This window comes from Cupressus sempervirens, chromosome 3 (genome assembly GCF_028749045.1).
Source record: "Cupressus sempervirens isolate cs-2001-9-10 chromosome 3, ASM2874904v1, whole genome shotgun sequence".
Lineage (NCBI taxonomy): Eukaryota > Viridiplantae > Streptophyta > Pinopsida > Cupressales > Cupressaceae > Cupressus > Cupressus sempervirens.
Genome location: NC_143120.1, coordinates 250,527,773 through 250,551,520, shown reverse-complemented (window position 1 = coordinate 250,551,520; position 23,748 = coordinate 250,527,773). Strand labels below are relative to the sequence as shown.

The following is a 23,748-nucleotide window of genomic DNA, read 5'->3' as shown; positions in this document are numbered from 1 at the left end:
ACTTTCGCAAATACAAGTGACGATCATTTGGAAGTTGTCACTTCTTCACGATGTGCACATGGGGTAGGCCCATTCAATTGTGCAATCACACACATGATACCAAAAGTTCACGTGAATTTAGAACTTCCTCCGATGCAAATATGATTAAGATCTTTAAGCATCAACTGAAACATATCCTCTATCTGCTCCTTCAGATGAATGTGTTAGAATCCCTCTAAACATCAAAATTTTGAGCTTTGTATCCAAACTTGAGTTTAACAAAGTTTTAGAATCCCTTTTGTGAATCTAATATCAATCCTCCTTTTCCTGTAATCAAATTCTCAAAGGAATAGATCAAGACAACTATATTGTATAGAAATAAATAAATAAATGTCAATATTAATTATATATAATGTTAGTAATGTAACTCATAACCATTACTAACAACAACATAAACATCTCCCTTTATTTTCAATAATAAAATTAAGATAACACAATATACTTAATTTTTTATATATACCCCCATAATAGATTTCTTTATATTTGACAAGCATTATATCAAATTATTATATATCATTTCGAATGTATAAATTCTTTCATTCTATTGCATCATATCCCTTAAATATATAGTAACATTTATTCAATTTATTTTGTTTACTATCCTTATCTAACAATACACTTTTATTTAACCATAACATTTAATTAATAAGACGCTACTTATAACTAATGTATTTATCATTTATAACATAAGAAAATACCCCATAAATAAGTTGTCATCTTTTCATTCATATATATTCCTTCCTAATATGACATGGGGAGTCCCTTTTAATTATGTGTGTTTGAAGTTTATGCAATGGATCTACACCATGATATAATTCTTATATGTATTTTGTATTAGATGCATCATTGACCTTGACCAATTAGACTGCCCCTCTTTCCATATATATTTTTTAGTCTATTAAGATGTCTGATGGGGCTATGCATGTACCTGTGAGTGGCACCTCTACTAGCATCCACTACTTCTCTAAACACATGTATCCAATGGTACCAATGCTGATGGACTTTGGAAAATTTCTCTCCTTAATATCTATCTATTTATCCTTTTGCTATCATTTGGGGCCCATAGTTTAAGTGTGTACTTACTTGGCACTTGCTTCCTTTATACATCTCCCCTGAATACTTTTATAGACATGGAAATGATGGCTTTCTAATTATTATATTCAATCTTCCTATCGGGTGATTTATTGGCCATATTCATCTCCTCCATAGTGGTATATGTGTGTTATAATGATTTAAAATAACTAAAAGGGGGGTGAATTAGTTATCCTTAGGTCTGGATGTACCAATTCAACTTTTAATCACTTTAAAAAGATTAATCAATCTCAAATACCCACTCGATCTCTATAGCATATCATCAACAATTCAACATTTCATGCATTTACTTAACTCTTTATCTCTATATGTGTTAACTTCCAGTCAATAAACTACTATATAATATAACATACAAAACAATAACACCACACATGATAAAAAATACTTTGACACTAGGATTTAACATGGAAACCCAATTTGGGAAAAAACACCAAATAACATGTTACCAATTTTTCACTCTTCCAAAGTGAGCTCAATTAAGAGTCAACCCTATTAAAGGTTATACAACACAATTTTAAATGTAACCTTGTTGAAGGATTTAATCACCTTATTAGGAGTGGCCTTATTAGAGGAATTTAGAACATTTTATTAGAATGTCACCTCAATTAAAGGATTTACAAAATGACTGCTAGGTCAACCTTGATTAAAGGATTTTGGATTGATGTAATGGTTAGAATGTAAAAATAGGTTTGATCTATAAAGTACAACTCACTTTGAAAATCTAGATCTCCATTCACTCATTTGTTGGTTCATTGGTTAGCCTTCATTAACATCTTCATCTCTGATATGCTTGGTACCTCCTCAAGCAATCACACTTCAAAAACTCTTCACACTCTCCTTAAGATCACCAATCAACAATGAACCAACTTTAAAATTTATTCCTCATGCCTCCTTAAATACGTAGTTTCAATATTTTTCCACTTAAACATCATTGTTGATCTTAGGATTAGGTCAGATTCATCGAATCCTTCCATCTTTGTGTTCTCCTTCCTCTTTTAGAAACTTCTAATCAAATCCTTTCCTTTGATCTTGTAACAAAATCTCCCCATGCATTAAATATGCCAACTCATCAATCCTTATCTTCCTTATTCTTTGACTAATTCAAAATTATAACTATGTTAGCCTCAAAATCAAATCTTTCTGAAACTGTAACTTTTATTGTCACTCAAAAATCACTGTGTTCTTCGGTTCAATAATCATTATGTAGCTTAAAAATCAATAAAATTTCGCACTTGGCATCAACATGATCACTCGGCCAATACTATGCTTGATCACAACTACACTCCATACATTTGCTTGGTAATAACTAACACTCAACACTTAAGTTCCTTAATCTTCCACTTCAAGTCCTTCATTGACTGTGCAATACTGATACTCAATCAAGATTATCCTTTTGACGTGTTTTGACTTTTAGCTTCATCCAACTGTCTTCTTTATTTCATGTATTGATTGAACAACACATTATCTTTTCAAGGACTAACTATTCAAGTACCCATTGTAATTCCATGATACTTAACACATCTCAACTTAACCTTTTACTAGGTCATCTCATGATGTCTTATTTTCAAATCTTCTTAATCAATAAAATGAAATGGCACTCTACACTATTAGTAAATGTCTCTCTAGTAGGTTTGACACTCTATCTTACCAATAGGTTTGACTTAAATGACAACATAACAATTGCTCCAATTGTTGTCAACAATCTCACTCTTTGGCATTGATGGAAACATCTCATATAATTTACTTATTGAACTAGTTACCATGCCATCCAAAATTAATAAATTGAAATATTGTATACTATTTGTTGCCTCTGTGTTTGTGTTCTCTCTTTCTTAGTTTCATTCTTATTCACATTCAATCAATCTAAAGATGCTCCCTATATCAATTTAGTACAACTCTTTTCTGTACCAAACTCAATATACGTCAATATCTTGACAAAATAATTCTCTCTTTCATAATTTTTCCCTCTTACTCATACACTCTCATCTCTTAAATTAATCAAAGATGTATGGAAACTTAGTAAAACTCTCCCTCTTTATATCCATTCTTGTATCACAACTTACTTGTACACTTCTCCCTCTTTGCTAAAAATTCCAAAGAGATGTCAGACCACATTATGTCACTAATCTGACTAATACAAAAATTTCATCTCAACATTAATTAACTCCTTGTAGCTTCTTCTACTCATATGCCAATTCCTTGCTTCTCTTTTTCACAACTTTAATTAGTAGCTCCTAAAGTGTGGCCTCTTGCATCAGTCTATAAGATATTATGCTCATAACAATTGTGTAGTGCATCATCTCTACTTAGTTTTCTTCAAGTAAGGAGATCGCCCCTAACTTGCCTCTTAGATACTCAAACATGTCCTTAGGTAGTACCTTAGTGAATATGTCAGCTAACTGATACTTTGTGTTTACACATTCCTATCTCACTTCTTTCTCTTGTACCAGCTCTCTCAAGTAATGATACTTGATCTCAATATGTTTAGTCTTTGTATGCATCATAGGGTTCTTTGATATGTTTATAGCACTTTTGTTATCACAATAAATCACAATAGGTTCAGTGATATCCTCATTCATGTCTTTCAATAATTGTTTGATCCATACTATGTTTGAACAATTCACTATTGCAACAATATATTTAGCCTCTGTTGTAGATTGTGAAATATAGTTTTGCATCGTGCTTGTCCATGAAATCAATCTTCTACCCAAGAAGGAAGATCCTCCACTTGAGCTCTTTCTGTCATCAATATTTCTTTCCCAAACAATATCTGTATAAATTTTTAGTTCAAATTTGTCACTTCTCTTATACCATACACCACGATCTCCTATTCCTTTCATGTATTTAAATATTATCTTTATTTTCATCGTATGTTTTTCTCTAGGATTAGTTAAGAATCTAGCAACAATTCCAATAGCTAGTGCAATGTTAGGTATTTTATGTACAACATATTATAGTCTCCCAATCATCAACCTATATGATGTTTGATTCACCTCAACTGAATCATCATTCTTTAACAATTTGTGTCTAGTCACCATAGGTATTCTGGTCTTGATTCTTCCATACCAAAGGTCTTCAATATTTCTTTGATATACTTTGATTGAGTAATGAAAACACCTTTGTTCATTTGATAAACTTAAAAAACTAAAAAACAAAAAAAAAATCTCGCCAAACATTGACATTTCAAACTCCTTTTCATTTGATCAGCAAAGACTTGCTCAATGAATCCAACACAAATTTTAGCTAGTAATATCTTGTGATAGTGCTATCAAGATTTAACTATGTGATTTTGAGTCAAAATCATTGACCCATGTTTCATGATTAGTGATTCAACATGAATTCATCTCTCATGAGAATAAATGGAACACTTAGCACTCATTGGATCTAGGTGATGCTTACAGGGGTGAATAACTAGGACTTCCCAGAAGGTCACCCATCCCAATACTACTCCAGCCTGGGTGCACTTAACTATAGATTTTCCTCCATGGTTAAACCCAAAGCTTGCAACCCCATTTGCAAAACGTGCACCAAGTGTTGTGCCTTATGAACCATTCATTAGAAAACCCCTTAATCTCATCAATTGATAAGTAGGAGATAATTTCCACAACAAGTCAAATTTTGATATTGCTATTAGGATTTAACTATGTGATTTTTCTATTTAGTAATATCTCGTTTTTAGCTTTACTTTTCAGATACAAATTACTATTGTCATTAGTTCTTGGAAAAACATTTTTTACCAAGTAATTGTGTAACCTTTCATACCATTCTCTAGGGGATTTCTTTAAATGATATCAATATTTGTGTAACTTACATACCATATTCTTTTTATTTGGATCAACAAATTCTTTAAGTTGTTCAATATAGACTTCTTCATCCAGAATTTCATTAAAAAATGCACATTTTACATCCATTTCCTACACTTTGAATCCTTTGTAAGGAGCATATTCAAGAAAAGTCCTCATTCCTTCTAACCTTGCAACTAGGGAATAGCATTCACCATATTCAACCCCTTCCTCTTGTGCATATCCCTTACAAACTAATATTTCCTTGTTCCTTGTGACTTCACCTTTGTCATTCATCTTGTTTTTGAACACACATTTTTTGGAAACTATAATTGGAACAATTGTTATGTTGTCATTGGTGTCAAACCTTATTCATAAGATAGTTGCTATCTAAGTAGAATGTCATATCAAGATGATTGATAAAGAGGATTTGAGAAGAAGAGATTAAAAAAAGGACCTAGAGGAAAGGTTAAGTTATAAGAAATTACAATGTGCACTTGATTAATTAGACCTTGATAATATAATATGATTGTTTAATCATAACCTAAGTGGAGAAGACAATTGCATTGAAACCTATAAGAGTAATCAATAGAAGACCAAATGCATAGTCTTGACCAAGCAAAGAGCAAAAGATTAAGTAACTAGAAGTATATTTTGAGCGATGCTAGTGTTGATCGAGAAAAATTATAAGCCTAGTAAAATACAGTGTCAACTGAGTATTCATAAGTGTGCCAAGTAGAACAATTAGTATCAACTAAGTAATTCAATGATGACTAAGTGTCAGAACACAGTGTTGGTCAAGTGACAATATTTGAGAGATTATGAGGAAATCTAATTTCCAGCCAACACAATTGAATTCTTAGAATATGGAAAATGTGTTGAAGATAAGGATGGATGACATGGAGCATTTAATACATAAAAAACCATGTTTGAGTATTTCTAGGCATGGATTCAAAGAGAAGTTTTGAGAAGTTTCTAGAAGAGAAAGTAGGAAATGAAAAGATGGAAGGATTCAATGTATTTGACCTAACCCTAAGATCAATGATGATGTTTAAGTGGCATAAGATCAAAATTACCTAGTTAAGGAGGCACAATGGATAACCTAATTAAGGATGGAGCAGGTGATGATGTTATTGACTGGTGAACTTTAGCAGAAGGCAGAATAATGAAGAGTTGAGGTGAAGTGTGATTGCTTGAAGGATTGCCACGTGAATCAATGATGGAGATGATGATGGAGGCCAGTCATTAAGTCAATTTTTGAATGGAATTTGTGATCTATATTTGCAAGATGAGTTGTATTTATCAAATCAACTTTTTGTTACTTTCTAACCATTGTATCATTTTTTTAGTCCATTAATCAAGTGCCCATTGTAGTTTCCCATAGCTCAACCTTTCCTCTAGGTCATTTTGTTATCTCTTCTTCTCAAACCCTCTTCATCAATCATCTTGATATGGCACTCTACTCAAATAAAAATTATCTTACCAATAAGGTTTGACATCAATGACAACATAATAATTGTTTTAATTATAGTTTCCAACAATTTCACCCTTTGGCATTGATGGAAACACCTCTAGTTAGCATGCATCCAAAACATGTAATTTCTTTGAGAAACTCCCTTTGTGTTTAGTCTTAGTCTCCAACAATCTCCCTTTTAGTTGCATTCTGATTCTTATTTATGCAGCTCTGATATGCAACACACAGACTCCTTCTATCAAATCAAATCACAAAATCAATTAGTTCCCTCTTTGAGATACAATTCTCGAACCTATGAATTCACTGTTTTATCTTTCTTGACACATTCTCCCTCTTTTCAACATCTCTTTATGTTTGTGTCTTCATATGGTAACTCTTCATGAATATGTCCCTCTTTATATGATAATTGTATATTATCTCCCTCTTTGACAACAATGCCAAAGACACTCCATCTTTCTCATAAATCTTCACCATGTAGATATCTTCATGTCAGTATTCTAAATTTGGTTCTCCAACTATCATCTATTTTATGACTGATACAAAATCTTGTGCTTCTCTCTTTACTAATTTGGGAGCTACAATTTCGCTGATGATCCAAGCAACTATACAAGGTGCATTACCTTAGTAATTAAGCAACACGTGCAAGTGGGCCTCCTCAAGAGTCACCTTGTTGTCTTGTACTTGAATCTACATCATTACACTATTACATATGCAATCTTTAGTGTACATAGATACATTTATATCTTGGAAGTTGTGAGTGAAAAGAACAACATTCCCGTCTTTCCTTAGAGTGAAAAGAATCCCCATCTTAAAAGCATTGCAAATTTTGGTATACTTAAAAGGGTTTATGGGGGAATCCCCCACTAGAATCATATGCCAAGAAAATGACTCTGACCTAAAAGGCTCCAAAAAATCATGAATCCAGAGCCAATAGTGTTGAGCTCTATAACATGACCAAAAGATATGTAGGAAAGACTCTAGTTGCCCACAGAAAGGATAACATAGGTAAGAAATATCCAAATGCTTGATTTGAGGACCAAAAGGCAATTCTTGGAAAAGGAAACACTAGGAAAAGTGTGCAATCTTCGGCTTATTAATGACATTCCAAAAAGTGTTAAACTTGTATCTCTAATATCACTGCAAAGACTAGAGGTGCCAACATTGGTTGAGAGTATCAACCATATGCAAGTGAGGTACTAGTAAAATGTATCCCATCTTGGGCTTGTAATTGAAAAGAGGAGTACATGGATGCCACTTCCAATCCTTCCACCATGGTTTGATAGCTTGGGCACCCAGCTTGTGGAGCATATGAGACAGAAATGTAGAAACTAGTAGGTCAAAAGTCTGTCGTGTTAGAGTAATAAGATATTGCCTTATTAATTAAATTATTTTGATTTAATTACTAAGTCACTTATTATCTCTATTTTACTTAAGCTAAACTTTAGACATATAATAATTAATAATTCTATTAATTATTATGAGGAAACCTAGGTTTTACCCTATTAGGGTTTTGATCTCCTTTTATAAGAATTGATCTCTTTGTAATTTATTCATTCACTTTTGATCATATAAATCTTTATTTTTGCTCATCAAGAATGTCTCATTTATGGATTTGGGAATTCCAGCCTCCATATATTTTTGCTTCTCTCATTCTATGACCAATGCTTACATGCAAGTGATTCTTGGGAGTTGTGAGGTTGGTCTTTCATCAACTTCAACATGGTATCAGAGTTAGATCTATTATAGCTTGTTCAATATTTGGAGAAAAAGAAGAACGAGGGTTTGATAGAACATATTTGACATTTTTCGAACATTTTTCTTTGATTTTTGGAGGTGTGATGAAGGTGATTCAAAAATAATAATTATAGAGGTGATTTTCAAACAATGATATCTTACTCATATGGACTCCTTTTTCTAAGCATTTTTATTATTATTTTGGGGTAGAATTTCATGACCTACACATTAGCGCGGGTTGTTTGTGATCTTTGCTTCAAGATTTTTCTAAAAATCACAAATCCCAATTTTTGCAATTTCAAAGGCTTCATCTAAGCTCATATGGACACATATTCAAGTGTTAGTTTTTTTAAAAGTGCATGATTTATCGTCTACTTTTTGAATCTAGTATCAGTTTGGAGTAATATTGAGTGGACATAGTACTTTCAACATTTGGTCATTTTTTGGCCTACAAAAAATAGGTATTTGTGATTCATATCTAAAGCTTTTTTGCTCTTCTCTCATTTACGCTTTCCTTCTAGTAGCTAGCGTTCAATTTTTTGCTTTGGGGGGGGGGGGTTTGTCATATTGTTTTTGTTATTTCCTTATGTAAACCAAAAAAAAATTCAAACATCTTCTAAAACAATGGTTGAGACCTCTTCTTGTCTATAACTTCTGACCCCTCATAACTATCATACATGGAAGACCTTGATGAAACAGCTTCTCTAGTCAAAAGGGTTGTGGTCTTGTTTAGGTACAGTGTAGCTAGTTTTAAAGAGGCTTTTTGAGGTCGTGCAATAGAGTAACAAGATGGATTGATTGCCTTATAGGTCTCTGATAGTCTACAATTTCATGTTGATGGGTGCAATATCCCTCTAGCTATGTGTACCAAGCTTGAAGGCTTGTTTGGTATAGTGAATGAGTTCAGGGCACTTTAGATTGCAGAAAAGCTTACCTTACTTATACCAGATTCTTTTCCCTCCATTGAGGACTTCTTGATGAAATTTAAATGACTGAGATCTTTATTGCAGGGTTGTGAGAAAACAAAGACTTTCACTGAGTGTATCTACCTAATTCTTTCTAAGCTTTGTGGAAACTTTCATATTTTTTCTTCTACCTTCTATTCCACCAACGATGTTTTGGGTAATAGATTTACCATGCCATCCTTTGAATTTTTTTGTGGTCGGTTGACTCGAGAGCAAGCTAAGCTCTCTCAGTTGGATTCTCTCATGGGCTTATAGAGTCATGCATTGGTAGCTCAACCATCTTTAGGGATGAAGGAGAAGACTCAGAAATCTCATTCTACAGAGTTCAGATTGATTATAGCACTCATAGTTCATTAGGGCCACCTCCTCCTAAAGGGGGTAAGTCAAAGCTAGAAAGACCGAAATGTGCTTATTTTAATAAGCCTAATCATGATGAGTAACATTTCTATGAGAAGAAGTTAGGTGGCTATGCCGAACAGGTTTCAGATTTGATAAGTCTCCTTTAGAAGAGCAACATTGATATTCCTTCTGCTTCTCACAGACCTTTTTCATCATCATCATTTCAGTCAAATGGTAAAGATATAGGAAAGGGTTATGCACTATCTACAAGTACTATTCCTCATTTTAGATGGTTACTGGATTCAGGTGCTTCACACCATATGGCATCTTCTCAGGACTTGTTCTCTTCTTTTGAGGCTTCTTCTATTCCACACATTTTGATGGGGAACAAAACTATTATGATTGTATGTGGGAAAGGTTCTATTGACATTAATGATGGTACATTTCATGATGTTCTTTATGTTCCATATTTGTCCTCTAACCTTCTCTCTATTTATCAGATTACACACAGTGGGATAGGGAAGACAGTTGAGTTTGCATAGGATTTAGTGCACATCAGAGATAGTGTGACAGACAATATTATTGCTATAGGGACTATTGATCATGCATCCTACCTATATTCCTTCTCACATTTTGGTCCACCATCTCCACTATTAGAGACTCACTCTCTTTTTTCACAAGAGTCTACTGAGGTGAAGTCAAGTTGCTTGAACTTATGTGTTGTTCCTAAGACCAGTGTTGTGACTTCTACACCTCCACCTCCTAGTTAGATTCCATCTCTTGCTACTATTGTAGCTCTAGTCATCGAGCCACCTTCTATAGTTCTTGAGGATATATCAATGGACACACATCTCCTCTCAGATGACAGATTCAACACACCTATTATTCCACTTATATTGGAGATTCTATTTTAGGATTGTCATGCTTTTTCCTTTAAGCATTAACTAGGATTTCTAGCTAAACCTTACATACATGGGTTTTATCATCCTTGTTCATTGCCTTTGTTTCCTTCAAATTGGAGCCACATTGGTACGTTCATCAACACAGGAGTTATGTCTTTTGTTTTTTTGTTTTTTTTTTTTTTTGGGGGGGGGGGGGGGGCCGAGGTGGGGGGTGGGGGGGTGCTATAGATTCTCAAGCTTCTATCATGGAAGCTTTCACTGTACTTATGGTCTTGAGAGATTCTCTTGAGATGTTTCATTTGTGCATTCTTTTCTATCTCTTTTTGGAGTAGATTTTTCCCCACTGGGTTTTCTCTATTTCTCCATTTCATAGAGATTTGATTGTGATTGGGTACCTCATCATGCCTTGTTGTCGGGACCCAAATTTGCTTTCAATAGTAGTTTCTAGGTTTTTGGCTACTTCCTAAGTTTATCTTAAGGGAGGGTGTTAGAGTAATAAGATGTTGCCTTATTAATTAAATCATTTTGATTTAATTATTAAGTCACTTATTATCTCTAGTTTACTTAAGCTAAACTTTAGGCATATAATAATTAATTCTTTTATTAATTATTATCATGCAACCTAGGTTTTGCCTTGTTAGGGTTTTGATCTCCTTTTAGAAGGATTGATCTCGCTGTAATTTATTCATTCACTTTTGATAATAGAAATCTTTCTTTTCGCTCATCAAGAATGTCTCATTTATGGATCTAGGAATTCCAACCTCCATAGCTTTTTGCTTATATCTTTTTGTGATAGGTGTTTGCATGTAGGTGATTCTTGGGAGCTGTGGGGTTGATCTTTCATCAACTTCAACATGTCTATCTATGAGAGACAAATGAAACTTGAACTATAGATCCTCCCATGATCTAAGGCTCATGATAACACTGGAAAAAAAGATCTTTGGGAGTCTTGATGGTAGGTTTGAAAAAATGTAGCGCATTAGTGCCCTGAATTTTGGCAAGAGGAACACCTTGAATTACAAAAAAGGATGACCACCAAAGATTATGTTGGTTCACAGAGATCCCTTCGCTAAAGCCATCACCAACCTAGAAAATCCACAACTTGATGGATTTCTAGATGCTTTTGACAACAAAAGAGCCCTGGATTTGCACTGGCTCTGGTGTGATGAGAAGGGTTTGAAACCTAATCCCCTTTCAAGAAGGTGTATTAATTGGGAATCCAAAGGAAATGCAATGCCTGAGAAGGATTTTCCAAGATTCCTTTTCAGTGAGGAACTAAATGACCCATTTAGCACATAAAGTGATACCCTATTTCTAAGTGGTAATGAGGCCAACACCTCCAAATTCCTTTGGAAAACAACAATATTCCCAAAGGATATCTCTGAGAATCTTTTCCAATTTTAAGTAAGAGGGTTTAGAAGGAGCCCAACAGGATGAATAATAAACATGGGTAGCAATAAAAATATTGGAGCAGATTTGGAATTTTTTGGCTAGAGAAAATAGCTTGGTGAGCCAATAATCTAGCTTCTTAGAAATCTTGGCAAGCATGACATTCCAAAGGTCAACAACAGAAGCTTGAAAAGCAAAGGGAATGCCCAGAAAGTGAAATATTTCTCTGTGTTGAATCCATTTCTATTGATAATATGCAAGCCAAGGTGGAGCTAGAAGAAATGATTGCCTATAACACAAAGTTTCTTATTATTCGATGGTAGACCCGAAAGCTAAGAAAAAAGTATGAAGACAATGGAGGGCATTCAAGACATTTTCCCCATCCTCAATTAGAGTGAGGAAGGAGTTGTCACCAAAGTTCTCATTGAAAAGCTGAGTAGGGGATTCAAGTAGGGGAATACATCTTACATGGCCACAGGAGATGGCATTGGCAGTAGATACCCAAACCCTTCAGCAACAAGAACATATAAAGTCAGAGCAAAAGGACATCCCTAGCAGATGGATCTGAAGAGACAAAAGGCCTTAGATTGACTGTCATTAATGGTGATACAAGAAAAAGCATCCCTGAAGAGAATCTCCGCTAATTGGAGAAACTGACCCAAATCCTAAGGCTTGAAGCATAGCAAGAATGAAAGGTCGTTCAATACGATCATAAGCCTTGGAAAAATCAATCTTGAGAAAGAGAGTTTGTTGCTTAGACCTATAGACATATTCCATACCTTCCTAGACAACAATGATCTTATCAAGGATGTATCTGGATTCGATGAAACCATTATGCTCTGGGAGAATAATCAATGGAAAAAGCTAGCAAATTTTGGGAGCCAAGGCTTTAGCTATAATTTTGTAGGATACATTTAACAGGGTGATAGGTCTCCAGTTGTAGGTATCTTCAAGATCACCAGTTTTAGGTATGAATTTAATGCTTCCTTTGTTAATAATATTGATGAGTGACTTGGAATGAAAGGCTTCAAGGTAGACCTTGTGTAAGTCTGGCCCAATGGAATCCCATAAAGATTTGTAAAATTCACTAGGGAAGCCCTCACACCCAGGGGCCTTGTCATCTGTCTTAGAGAAGATAGCTTCCTTGAGGTCATTGAGGGTGAGCATTTTCTTGCTGAAAGCACATTTCTCAACTGCAAGCCAATTAGGAGTAACAAGAGTGCATTCCTTCAAAGCTCGGTCCCATTTAGCAGAATTGCAAATTTGTGGTGAAAACCTTCTCATAATGACAAACAAAAGCTTGGAGAATGTTAGGAAGGTTAGAGAATATTTGTTGACCTTCCATGATGTTTTTGATCCCTACTAAGGTGTGACGAGCTTTGAGAGCTTGAAAGAACTCCTTGGAAGCTTGGTCTCTGACTTCAAGCTAGTGGAGACGAGCCTTGATTTGAGTACCCTTTGAGGCATAGTTATCAGCAACCTACTTCTGATGGCAGAGATTTTCTAGCCCAAGTTGCTGATTTGAATCAAACGGATTCATGGCTAGGGCCTCAGAAGTCGCACATAGATCTTTGGTGGTTGTGTCATAGGAATGCATGCAATACAAGGTAAGTATCCTGTCATAGATATAGAGAAATCTAGTCGTACAAGAGATGGCATCACTCCATTATTGAATCCATCCAATGTGAGTGTTGAGTCGAGGTTCTAAATTCCAAACACACAAAATATGAGCCATAGTGGGATCATGACTCAAGAGTGATGCATTAAGAAAAAAAAAAAGTTTTAGAAGGGCGCCTTTGGGTTGTTTGTCCAATAATAATAAATAGACTAGGATAATGGTCTGACAAAAAGTCACATTCTACAGAGGAATGACAGGGAATTCCCTTTCTTAAGAAAAAAAAAAAGATTGTGCAAATATCATCACACGGTCAAGTCTTTTGAAAATCATGCCAGATCCAGCTCTAAAATTAGACTAAGTATATCAAATCCCACCATAATGGTGACGATGGGCATTGGGATTTTAAAATGCCTAGTTTATTATGGATGTAGCACCAAGCTTCCCTTTCCCTAGCTGCCCATTGAAAAGGTATAATCCTTTCTTTATCATAGGCTAGCTCAACCATATTGAAGTCCTTGCATACAAGCCAAGTGGAAGGTGGCAAAAAGGTTGTCATCCAACACCATTGTTGTGATCTTTCAAACACATTATTGAGAGCATAAACATTAACTATACTAAAGGAATGATTATTGAAAGACAAAAAAAATTGATACAATCCTATGCATGGGGTTTGAGCCATGAGAAATAACTGAAGAAGTCAAATGAGGGGAGAGAAGAGTAACCACACCACATCAACCAGCCTCATGCTAGGAAGTAAAAATAGCATTGTCTGGCCAAATAACACGACAATCAACATTGAGCAAAAACCCTGAAATTTTTACTTTATGGAGACACAAAATATCCAAGATACCAAGCAACACTTTGTAGGCTAAAAACATATTGAAAAACATGTCTATTGTAAAACAAGTTAAAATATATTTATCTACACATATATTCAACTTCAACTTTTATAAGAAAATAAATTGAATTGGTTGTAATGATAATATTTAATATAATTTGATTAATATTTAATTTATATTTTAATATTTTTAGATGAAACTTCTATATAAAAAAATTAATTTTCAATTTCATTTTTTTAAATCATATTTAAATATTTGAAAAATAATATTTCTTTAATATAAAAAGGTTTATAATTTAAAAAATTAATTTATTAAATAAATGTAATGTTAAGTCCACGCACATAATTTCGTTAAGTCTTGTGGGAGCTTTTGATTTGTGATTCTTCCAAATTGTTTTTGACACGATTATTGTGGTAGAAGAAGGGCTTCTAGGCTACCTCTTTTGGAATTCTAATATAGAATGGACTTCGACATGAAAGGTACGCTTAAGCTCGGGTTGGGCCATTTCGCAGAGCTAACAAGTTTATTTTTGAGCTTGAGGAGGAGCCACTTGAAACTTTTGTGGGATATGACTGTTGAATGATTGGTAAGTAGAGAGGTTGATTTGGCATATAAGCGAGCTTCCCAGGGAGTTTCAACCTTAGGTTTTTTGGAACACTCTTCTTTGAATCAATGTCATTCTTTTTTGTGATTGGATTGATCTGTTATTTTTGGTTGGGAGAAAATTGACTTGGATTGACCCCATCTATCCATGTGAGAGACAACCAATGGTTTTTTGGGCAAATTTAATGTATGTTGCAGTTCTTTTTCTAGGGTCTTGGGTGCAATGCTTAAGGGTCACAAATGGGATGTTGATCCTAACCTCTTCACACTATTTTTTGTGTATTTAATTTGTGATTTGAGGGCACTTTCTTTTTTGAGGAGATGGATTGGTGTGATGCTTGGCACTATGTAAATTTTTTATGTCCTTATCTGACTAGCTTAGTAGCCCTTCTTTTCTGTACTCCAATGAAGAAGGGGGATTTTTTTAGTAGTTCTTCACCGTGGAGTTATCAAACTAGTTATATATTAATAATATTTAATGACTCATATTTTTGGAAGAAAAAATGTTACTAAATATAATATTACTTTTATAATTTAGTTATATTTAGTATATTAATATTTTATAGCATTGTCTACGACAACTTTAGAAAGTGCCCAAAAAAAAAAAATTTTGAGAGAAATAGATATTAAAAAGAATTTGTGTGGAGTGAAAAGACAATGGTAACAAACGCAGAAAAAGAGGCCACAAAATTAAACAGTGGAACAAATGCTTTCAATCAAATATCCACAGCATTGAATTGGCATGGCTTGAGAGGTCAATAGTTCAAAACCTGACATTGTATATATATATATAATTAATTGGCATGGCTTGAGAGGTCATTAGTTCAAAACCTGACATTGTGTGTGTGTGTATATATATATAAATATTGAATAAATATATTGAATAACTGTATAAAATATAAGTGAATCGAGTCACTGATTTCAAAATGAAAAATATTGAACATAAGAAAATAAGTTTAAATATCGATTATATTATATCGTTTATAAATAGTAAAAGACGTAGCAGTTTTACGACCGTTATGTGGATGACGATTACTCGCCAATAAGCTCGTGCCAGCTTCCTTCTACTGGTCTCATTACAGGGAAATATTTAATATACATTAATACCACAATTATAGCAGCTTTAGGAGAACTGTGGACCTTTTGAATGGCCTAGTCAATGATTCCTTCGTGGGTCCTAGTTGGCAGATACATCAAAAAACACATAATTGTTCAAATGCTTGATAATTCATTGTTAACCGTCAAAAACAATCATGCATCGTAGATCCATCATCATCATTAGTATGCCAACGAATCCCGACTTAAACGAGATAAGAGTTACAGATCGTGCCTCGCATTAATATACACAGTGAACTTTTCTATCCGTTTGAATTGCATTTGAATTTAAACACCTCAAATGATTATACCTAAGAGACACGAATTAGGGAATTTCATACCCAAATCGCAGGAGGTTGAGATTAAAGGATATGACAATCTGCTTACTGGAATTGGAAATGGAAGCAACCTTCTGTCTCACTTTCCTACAATGAGGAAGAAGAGGAGAAAGAGGACGAGAGTGGATGTTCTTATTTGTAATCTGTGAAGTGTTTAACTGCAGAAAATTTGAAGTTTTGAGAACTTTTCTGATGGAGAATCAACCTCAGCCTCAACCCCCGCCTGTTCTAGACACTCTCAGGAAGGTAATTATCAAAATTTCCATTATTTGAGTTCCATTTGATTGCCTATTTCACATAGTGTATACTTCACATACGATGATTCCTCTGCCATATCTTCTTCCTCTTTTAAATTTTTAGAGAGTTTATAATTAGTGAGTTCAATTTTTGGACTGAACTTTCGGCTTAGATGCCACAACTAGAGGGTATCTCATTTGTGAAAATTGTCCAGTATAATTGCTAAAATGCCCTTGAGGGCTGTACCTGTAAATGTCTCTTCCATCTAATTTTCTCGATATAACTGATAAATTATCCGTACAGCCTGTATTTAGGCTTAAATTCCACAATCTTCGATCATATGTTTCGTCAAATTTAACTAAATTACACAGGGCATGAATTTACCCTGATCTCTTTGCGAGGCATACTACAGGTTAAATGCCACTACGCGCTAAGTTGATCAAGTTCTTGCGCCTGGTCGCCATGAGTATATGCTAATAACATTAGCTATTCCACATTTTTACATAAAACACGAGAATGTGTCCCGGGGATTCGAACATGCGTGTCCTCTCACTCTGAAATCTTGGATAATTTATTGCTTGAGTTCATCCCATTTGACAGACGAGGATTTCTTTATCTTAGATGCCTATAAATAATAAAATTTCTTGTCATACAAGAGATGGAAAAGACTTTTCAGAATCTAGGAATTCAAATGATTTTTATGTCTTGTGCATGGGGGTTGTGTTGTGGGTACTGAAAGCCTTTTTGAACTATCATTATTGTCGCCCTGGTTTCTGAATTTTGGCAACTCAGAGAAAGATTTATTTTTTGTTCTTTTTTGTGATTTTTGGTAACATTTAGAAAGAGTTTGTACCTGGACATGCAGATTTCTTAATTATCCTTATTTCATTCTATTTGAATCAAATAATTGCCACTTTTCTCTCTTGTCGAATGGTTCTCACCCAGATCTGGGGAGGTTAGTTTTTATATGTTGTCAATTTTGCAGTCAGCATTTGAGGGTGCTTGCTTTGACTTGCAGGTGGATCAAGCCATGGCTAGGCTCCAAGAGATTCAATGCACTATTGCTGGAGGTTCTATATTATGTGGAGGAGTTGCTTTGAGTCCAAGAAGCAGCAGAGGGTACCTCCGGACAAGCCTAAGGTGCAAACAAGAATCCCTAAGGATGAAGGAGTTGGCTATGATTCTGGATGAAGAGACTAACTTAGACAAAGGTATGATTCATTTGAGTGTTTCTCTTTGTGACCCCTCAGTGTTTGCATTCCTCTTGTGTTTCAGGCGTAAACAAAAATGAAAACTCCCTAGGGATGAAAGGATTGACTATGATGGGTAATGAATGATTGGTTTTAATAACATCCACGAGACCAAGCAGTCTAAGGGACCAAATGAATGCAGCACTAAGCAATTTCAATATTCCTTTCCATTTCCAATCTTCTTCTATGTATCTTAACCAAAAATCCAGCAGTTAGGTTGATCCTGTCAAATTCAAATAAGCTATGCATGCTGTCCACTTTCAGGATGACATCATAGTATGTTCCGATGTTGTCATATGCTGTGCATTCAAAGAGAAAATGCCATTCTGTTTCAATTGCTCCCATCTTACAAAACATGCAAGTTCTCTCCTCCCAAGCCTATTTGGGCCTCTTCCATCTACCCGTCTCACATCTTAGGTGATGAGATTCTGTCCTCAATTGTCGCACTAACATCCTTGCCTTAAATAGCAGCCCTTAGATAAGCTTTGATCCTTTTCGTTTTGTGACCTGTTGAATGTTTTCATTGCACTTTTGCTAATTTGGTGACTCCTCTCAAAAAACAAGTCTTGATGAGGGTTCAGTGAACATTTTGTTTTCATGGGGTAGCTGTGATTTCAACCTAGGAACTTCCATAAGTATGCTCAGTATGCTGAGATGCTCTACTATTTCAGATACTGGCCGACTTATGATTCAGAACATGATTTCTTTACTTCTGGCACATCTCAAGACACACTTCTCAACCTGGGGTACTCTTCTGACTCAGAAATTTCAATGGATCAGCTAGCCTGCAAGTTGCTGCTGAGTTAATCTTACACTGAGCTACTTGTCCTACTCTTAGAGGCCTCAAGTGTGTACCATTTCTAACATCCTCCCTCTGGTCAACTTCTTCCCCACATTAACACATTTATGCAAGAAAGATAAAAGAGATTGCATGGCACTGCCTTGTACTCATCTATAAGTATACAAAACTTCTACCGCCAATCAAGTCCTAAAATATGCTCATCTTTACATATCTGATTGTTCAGGTGCACAAGATCTTAATCTTGCCATGAACACTATAACCTTACATTCATTACTTTAGCAGCCTCAAAGACCACAAATCCAGGTTTAAAGGTGACAATTTTGAATCATCAAGGATACTCAGCTTGACAAGCTAGGACTCAAACCTAGGACTTTTCCCATGACCATTCTCAGAACACTGGGTTGCTTTTCGATTTGAGCTGTTGGGCGCTTTGTAGTCTGGATGTAACATGTCTCCTTCCAACTCAATCACTCTGCAATTCTACTAGTTATAAGTTCATCAATAGTCTTTGTTGAACTCAAGCACCCAGTACATGCTTATTTGGCTATTTAGGGAAGTGACCAAAATGTTGTCCTAAGTAATCCTGACTGGACTCAAATATAGTCTGTCCTGTGTTTAGTCGCTTTGGAACAGTGCAAGACATTCAGGCAATTCCAAATTTATTGGGGCCAATTCCAACAGAGTTGCTTGCAGGGTGTTCATTTTTCATGGAGCGTGATTTATTAATACGTAGAAATTAGGGTGAGATTAATAAGTTTACAATGCTTTCTTATTATAAGTCCCATGTAAAAGATTGCCCACAACGGTTGCCTATCAGAAGATACTGATGGCCGGTCCATTCAAATGCTTTGCAGGTCAACAAATTGTTAGATCATCAAGTCTCAGACGCTCAAGTTCTAATGGTAAGGCGCTTCAATTGTGTTCCTAGATTTAGTTTTTTCCAATTTATGGTATTTAGTTACTAGTTTGGAAAGAACGGGTCAAAAGTATTGCAACTAATAGGTTTAGAAATGCAGCTGTTTGGCTTTTACCTATGTTGTATCTGGAGTTGTGATTCATATTTCCACTTCTATTTTTACCTCCTCGGCGTTTTAGTTTCTGTATCTATGTGAATTTTGTACATGTGCTTCTATACCCTGCAATTAACAAACAGACCTTGACTGCAAGTTACTATAGAACAACCATTATCTTATGTTTCAACACTCCTCTGATCTCCCCACCTTATTTTTCGTAACTTTTGCAAATGGATATTCAAGGTATATAATTGAAGCCCTTCTTTACCCTTTTTGAATTATAATCTACCTATCTCGTTGGCATTTTTTTTAATTATTCTCTCACAGATTAAAAACTGCTTTTACTGCTATTTTGGTCTCTACACATTCTTTTGTTAGATTCATGATTGGAACATTTTCCAGTATTTGAAACTGGCCTAATTTTGTCTGTGTTTCTAACATTGTTCCCACTCTTTTCTTTGGAGTCAAAACATCCATTGAAAAGTTTCACCAGAAGTACTTAAATGCCAACCTTTATTTTGTGTTTTTTACAGTAAGATTAACTTAGCTTTCACGTCAAAATGCTGATTCATTGTTATTATTTTTTGGGGTATGATAGTGTAGGCTTATTAGATTTTGTCCAACACAATCTTGAAAAAGTTGCTGATGTCATAACATGACAGGAGAATGGAGACGATGGTCAACGCCAGCGTTCCTCATCCAGCAGGCAGTTGGTGAAATCATGGAAGCTAGCAATTTGACCAAAGAAGTAGCTCATCTTGTTTCAAATTCAATTGAAGATAAGCCTACAGAATCTCCTAAATCTGCACAAAACAGTTTGAATGGAAAATCAGTGGTTGAAGAGCATAATGAATCCAGTTATCATTCCAATGTTAAACATTCCCTCAATGAAACTGAAATGCAACATACTGACTTTGGAGAAAATGATGGATTGCAGACATTTGGACCCAACCTCCCAGAAAATCCAGTACATAGTTTCAAAGTAATATATAAGGACACTTCAACCTTAAAACACCATGGAAAGATTGAAAAGGAAGAATATGCTACAAGGGTAAGAGCAGAATCACCTAATTCAAACACAAGATTCCAAAGACAGGTGAGCTTTCAGGCTTCTGATCAAGTTCAAAATGAAGGAAGAGCCAAAAAATTAACCTCTTCTCTGCCTGTATCACATTGCTCACCTCCAGTTAGGTTGATCAGGGAGAAAACAATTTCTGCAAAGCCGCTTGTAAAAGCGGAAGAGATTAAACCTAAACCTAATTCATGGATGTTTCGTTCAACTTCTACTAAGGCAATTATGTTTCCTAATTCAGCTTTTGTTCCTTCCCCCTCGAAGAATAATCAAGAGAACACAAGCAAAAATGCCTCCATGAAAAGGAATTCACTACCTTCTGTCAAGGATCTGAAATCTTTAAGAACTACCGATTATCCTTGCAATAAAGAAGAGCATTCTGGGACTTTCATGGTTGCCTACTCTCCAACAGTGAGAAAATCTTCATCACTTTCAAGGATGTCTCGTTCAAGTTCTACTAAGGCAACAGTATTCCCTAATTCAGGTTTTGCACCTTCCCCCTTGAAGAATAATCAAGAGGTCAAAAGTGCCTCCATGAAAAGGAATTCCCTGCCTTCTGTCAAGGAGCTGAAATCTGTAACAATTACCAATTACCCTTGCAATAAAGAAGAGCGTGGCATGGTTGGCGACTCTCCAACAGTGAGAAAATCTCCATCGTTTTCACGGATTCCTCGTTCAAGCTCTACTAAGGCAGTAATGTCTCCTAATTCAGCTTTTGTTTCTTCCCCCTTGAAAAACAACTTACAGGTCAAAAGCACAAACGCTTCCATGAAACGGAATTCGCTACCTTCTGTCAAGGATCTGAAATCTTTAAGATTTGCCGATTACCCTTGCAATAAAGCTGGTCACTCTGAGGTTTGCATAGTTGCCGACTCTCCAACAGTGAGAAAATCTCCATCACTTTCATGGATTCCTCGTTCAACTTCTACCAAGGCAATAATGTTTCCTAATCCAGCTTTTGTTTCTACCTCTTTGAATAATCCACAGCTCGAAAGCGCAAAGGCCTCCGTGAAAAGGAAAAGGAAATCACTACCTTCTGTCAAGGAACTGGAATCTCTAAGAATTACCGATTTCCCTTGCAATAATAAAGGAGACCATTCTGAAGTTCGCATGGTTGCCGACTCTCCAACAGTAAGAAAATCTTCTTCATTTTCATGGATGTCTCGCTCAAGTTCTACTAAGGCTGTAATGTTTCCAAATCCAGCTTTCGTTTCTTCCCCCTCGAGGAATAATCCAGAGGTCAAAAGCACAAGTGCCTCAATGAAAACGAACTCATTACCTTTTGTCAAGGATCTGAAATCTTTACGAAGTACAGATTACCCGTGCAATAGAGAAGAGCATTCTAGGGTTTGCACTGTTGCGGATTCTCCAACTGTCAGAAAATCTTCATCATTCTCCGCGGCTTACCAACCCAGCGCTTCAAAGTTAACAAAACAATCACCAATGTCTTCACTACTAAACAAAACACTCAAAAAATTTCATGTTATCAAAACTTCCACGCCTGGTAGTCCTCAAACCCCGTCGGAATTTGATGCTAAAATAAAATTTGAAGCAACCCCTGGCCTTGAGAAAAGCGCGAGTCTCAGATTCGTTTCATCTTCCCAAAAGCAAGACTACTTGGTCAGAAGGCACTCTATGGCCAGCGGTGATCCATCTGCAGAGAGCAAGGTTTCTCGGTTGTCAAAGCAGCCCATTAAAGCATTGGTCCAGCTTCCCAAGAATATCAGTTCTGTTATACTTCATCCCCACTCCGTTCCTCAGGTTGGGGATATTGGTAACGAAAGCAGTATGACGTCACAAGCAGGGGAGGGTCATAGGACGAGGAAATTGTCAGAATTTTTAGCTTCATCGGCAGAAGCTGTCAGGAAACAAGGTGCTAAACGGGTGGAGGACAATAATATGAAATCAAACCTGCCCATTGTGGAAAGCATTTCAGTAAATGAAATGCAACATGGATGCCATGTTCAGAAGTGTAATAGCCCACTCAACTATACTAAAGAAAGACATCTTAGGCCTATTTCCATCAATTCTTCAGTCAACAGCACTAGCAGGCACGAAAACAACACGGGTTCATCACAAGAAATGCTCTATGCAACTCCATCAAAAGATAAACTCAAGAAGCAGAAGATTAAATTGCTGAGAAAGGAGAACAGTGACAATGAAGAAGACAAGGGGATGAAGAAATCAACTGGATTTTTAAGAAACAGCTGGTCATTTACACCTGACAATACCAGATCATCCCATAAAGAGAAGCTCGACGCCGCTACAGGTGGGGGCTACTATTTCTAAACGGCTAGTTTTTCTTTTTCTGTGTTTCTTTCATGTCTATCTTATGTAGTGCTATTATTGTTTTCCACTGCAGGGAGGTTGCCTTTTCTCAAGAACGTCAAGGAGTGGGTGACATTGCAGAGGAGTGCTAGCAGCATTAATCGGTGATATTGCATCTCTGCATTTGAAGATCTCTTTTTTAACCATATTTTCGCATAACCAACATTTCAGTGTTACATAATCAAGTGAGCATTTTCTATATTTGTACAAAATCTGAATATGTTGATCCATTGGATAACATTTCAGTGTTATATATTCAGGCGGACAATCTGAAATTGTAATCCATTGGATGACATTTCAGAGTTATGTATTCAAGTGGGCATTTTCAATATTTGTAGGAAAATCTGAAATGTTAATCTATCGGATGGTTTCAGAGGTTACTCCAATTGTTTTCTTGATCAGTATTGTTCCACAAGTCTGAATCACCAGAGAGGGTGCTCTCAATCATTATTTGGTTTGTCAGTTCTTTAACAAACTTTTTTTGAGCTCCTGGATTCGTATGAGTTCAGTTTACAAGGTGGTTGGAATTGACAGCAGATATCAGAAAAGTATCAAATTGAAATAATCATGTAACAAGATTAACGCTGGTGTATTTTACTTCGTAATCTTTTTGTTGTTGGGATAATATTAGCAGCATTCAAGCTGTTTCCATATATAGCAGAGCCCCATTGCACTCTCTTAAAATATTTCTGTGTACCACAGTCAGATATTAATACATTCACTCCATTTTGATTAAATGTCAAAGCATTAACCAATCACTATATAGAATTTTAAATTTTAAAAAAAATACTTTTTTTCAAAAGTGACAAGCCACTATACTTTATTGACAATTGATGA

The 23,748-nt window shown here is 35.5% G+C and overlaps 1 protein-coding gene across 1 annotated transcript; it reads left to right on the top strand.

Moving 5' to 3' along the window:
• Positions 1 to 16,198: 16,198 nt before the first annotated feature.
• Positions 16,199 to 23,297, top strand: LOC149565801 (uncharacterized). Its single transcript, XM_089819297.1, has 5 exons — positions 16,199 to 16,455; positions 17,465 to 17,657; positions 19,353 to 19,400; positions 20,174 to 22,852; positions 22,946 to 23,297. Exons 1-5 carry the CDS (start codon positions 16,336 to 16,338, stop codon positions 23,017 to 23,019), a joined length of 3,114 nt encoding a protein of 1,037 aa, XP_089675423.1. The 5' UTR covers positions 16,199 to 16,335; the 3' UTR covers positions 23,020 to 23,297.
• The last annotated feature ends 451 nt before the right edge of the window (positions 23,298 to 23,748 follow it).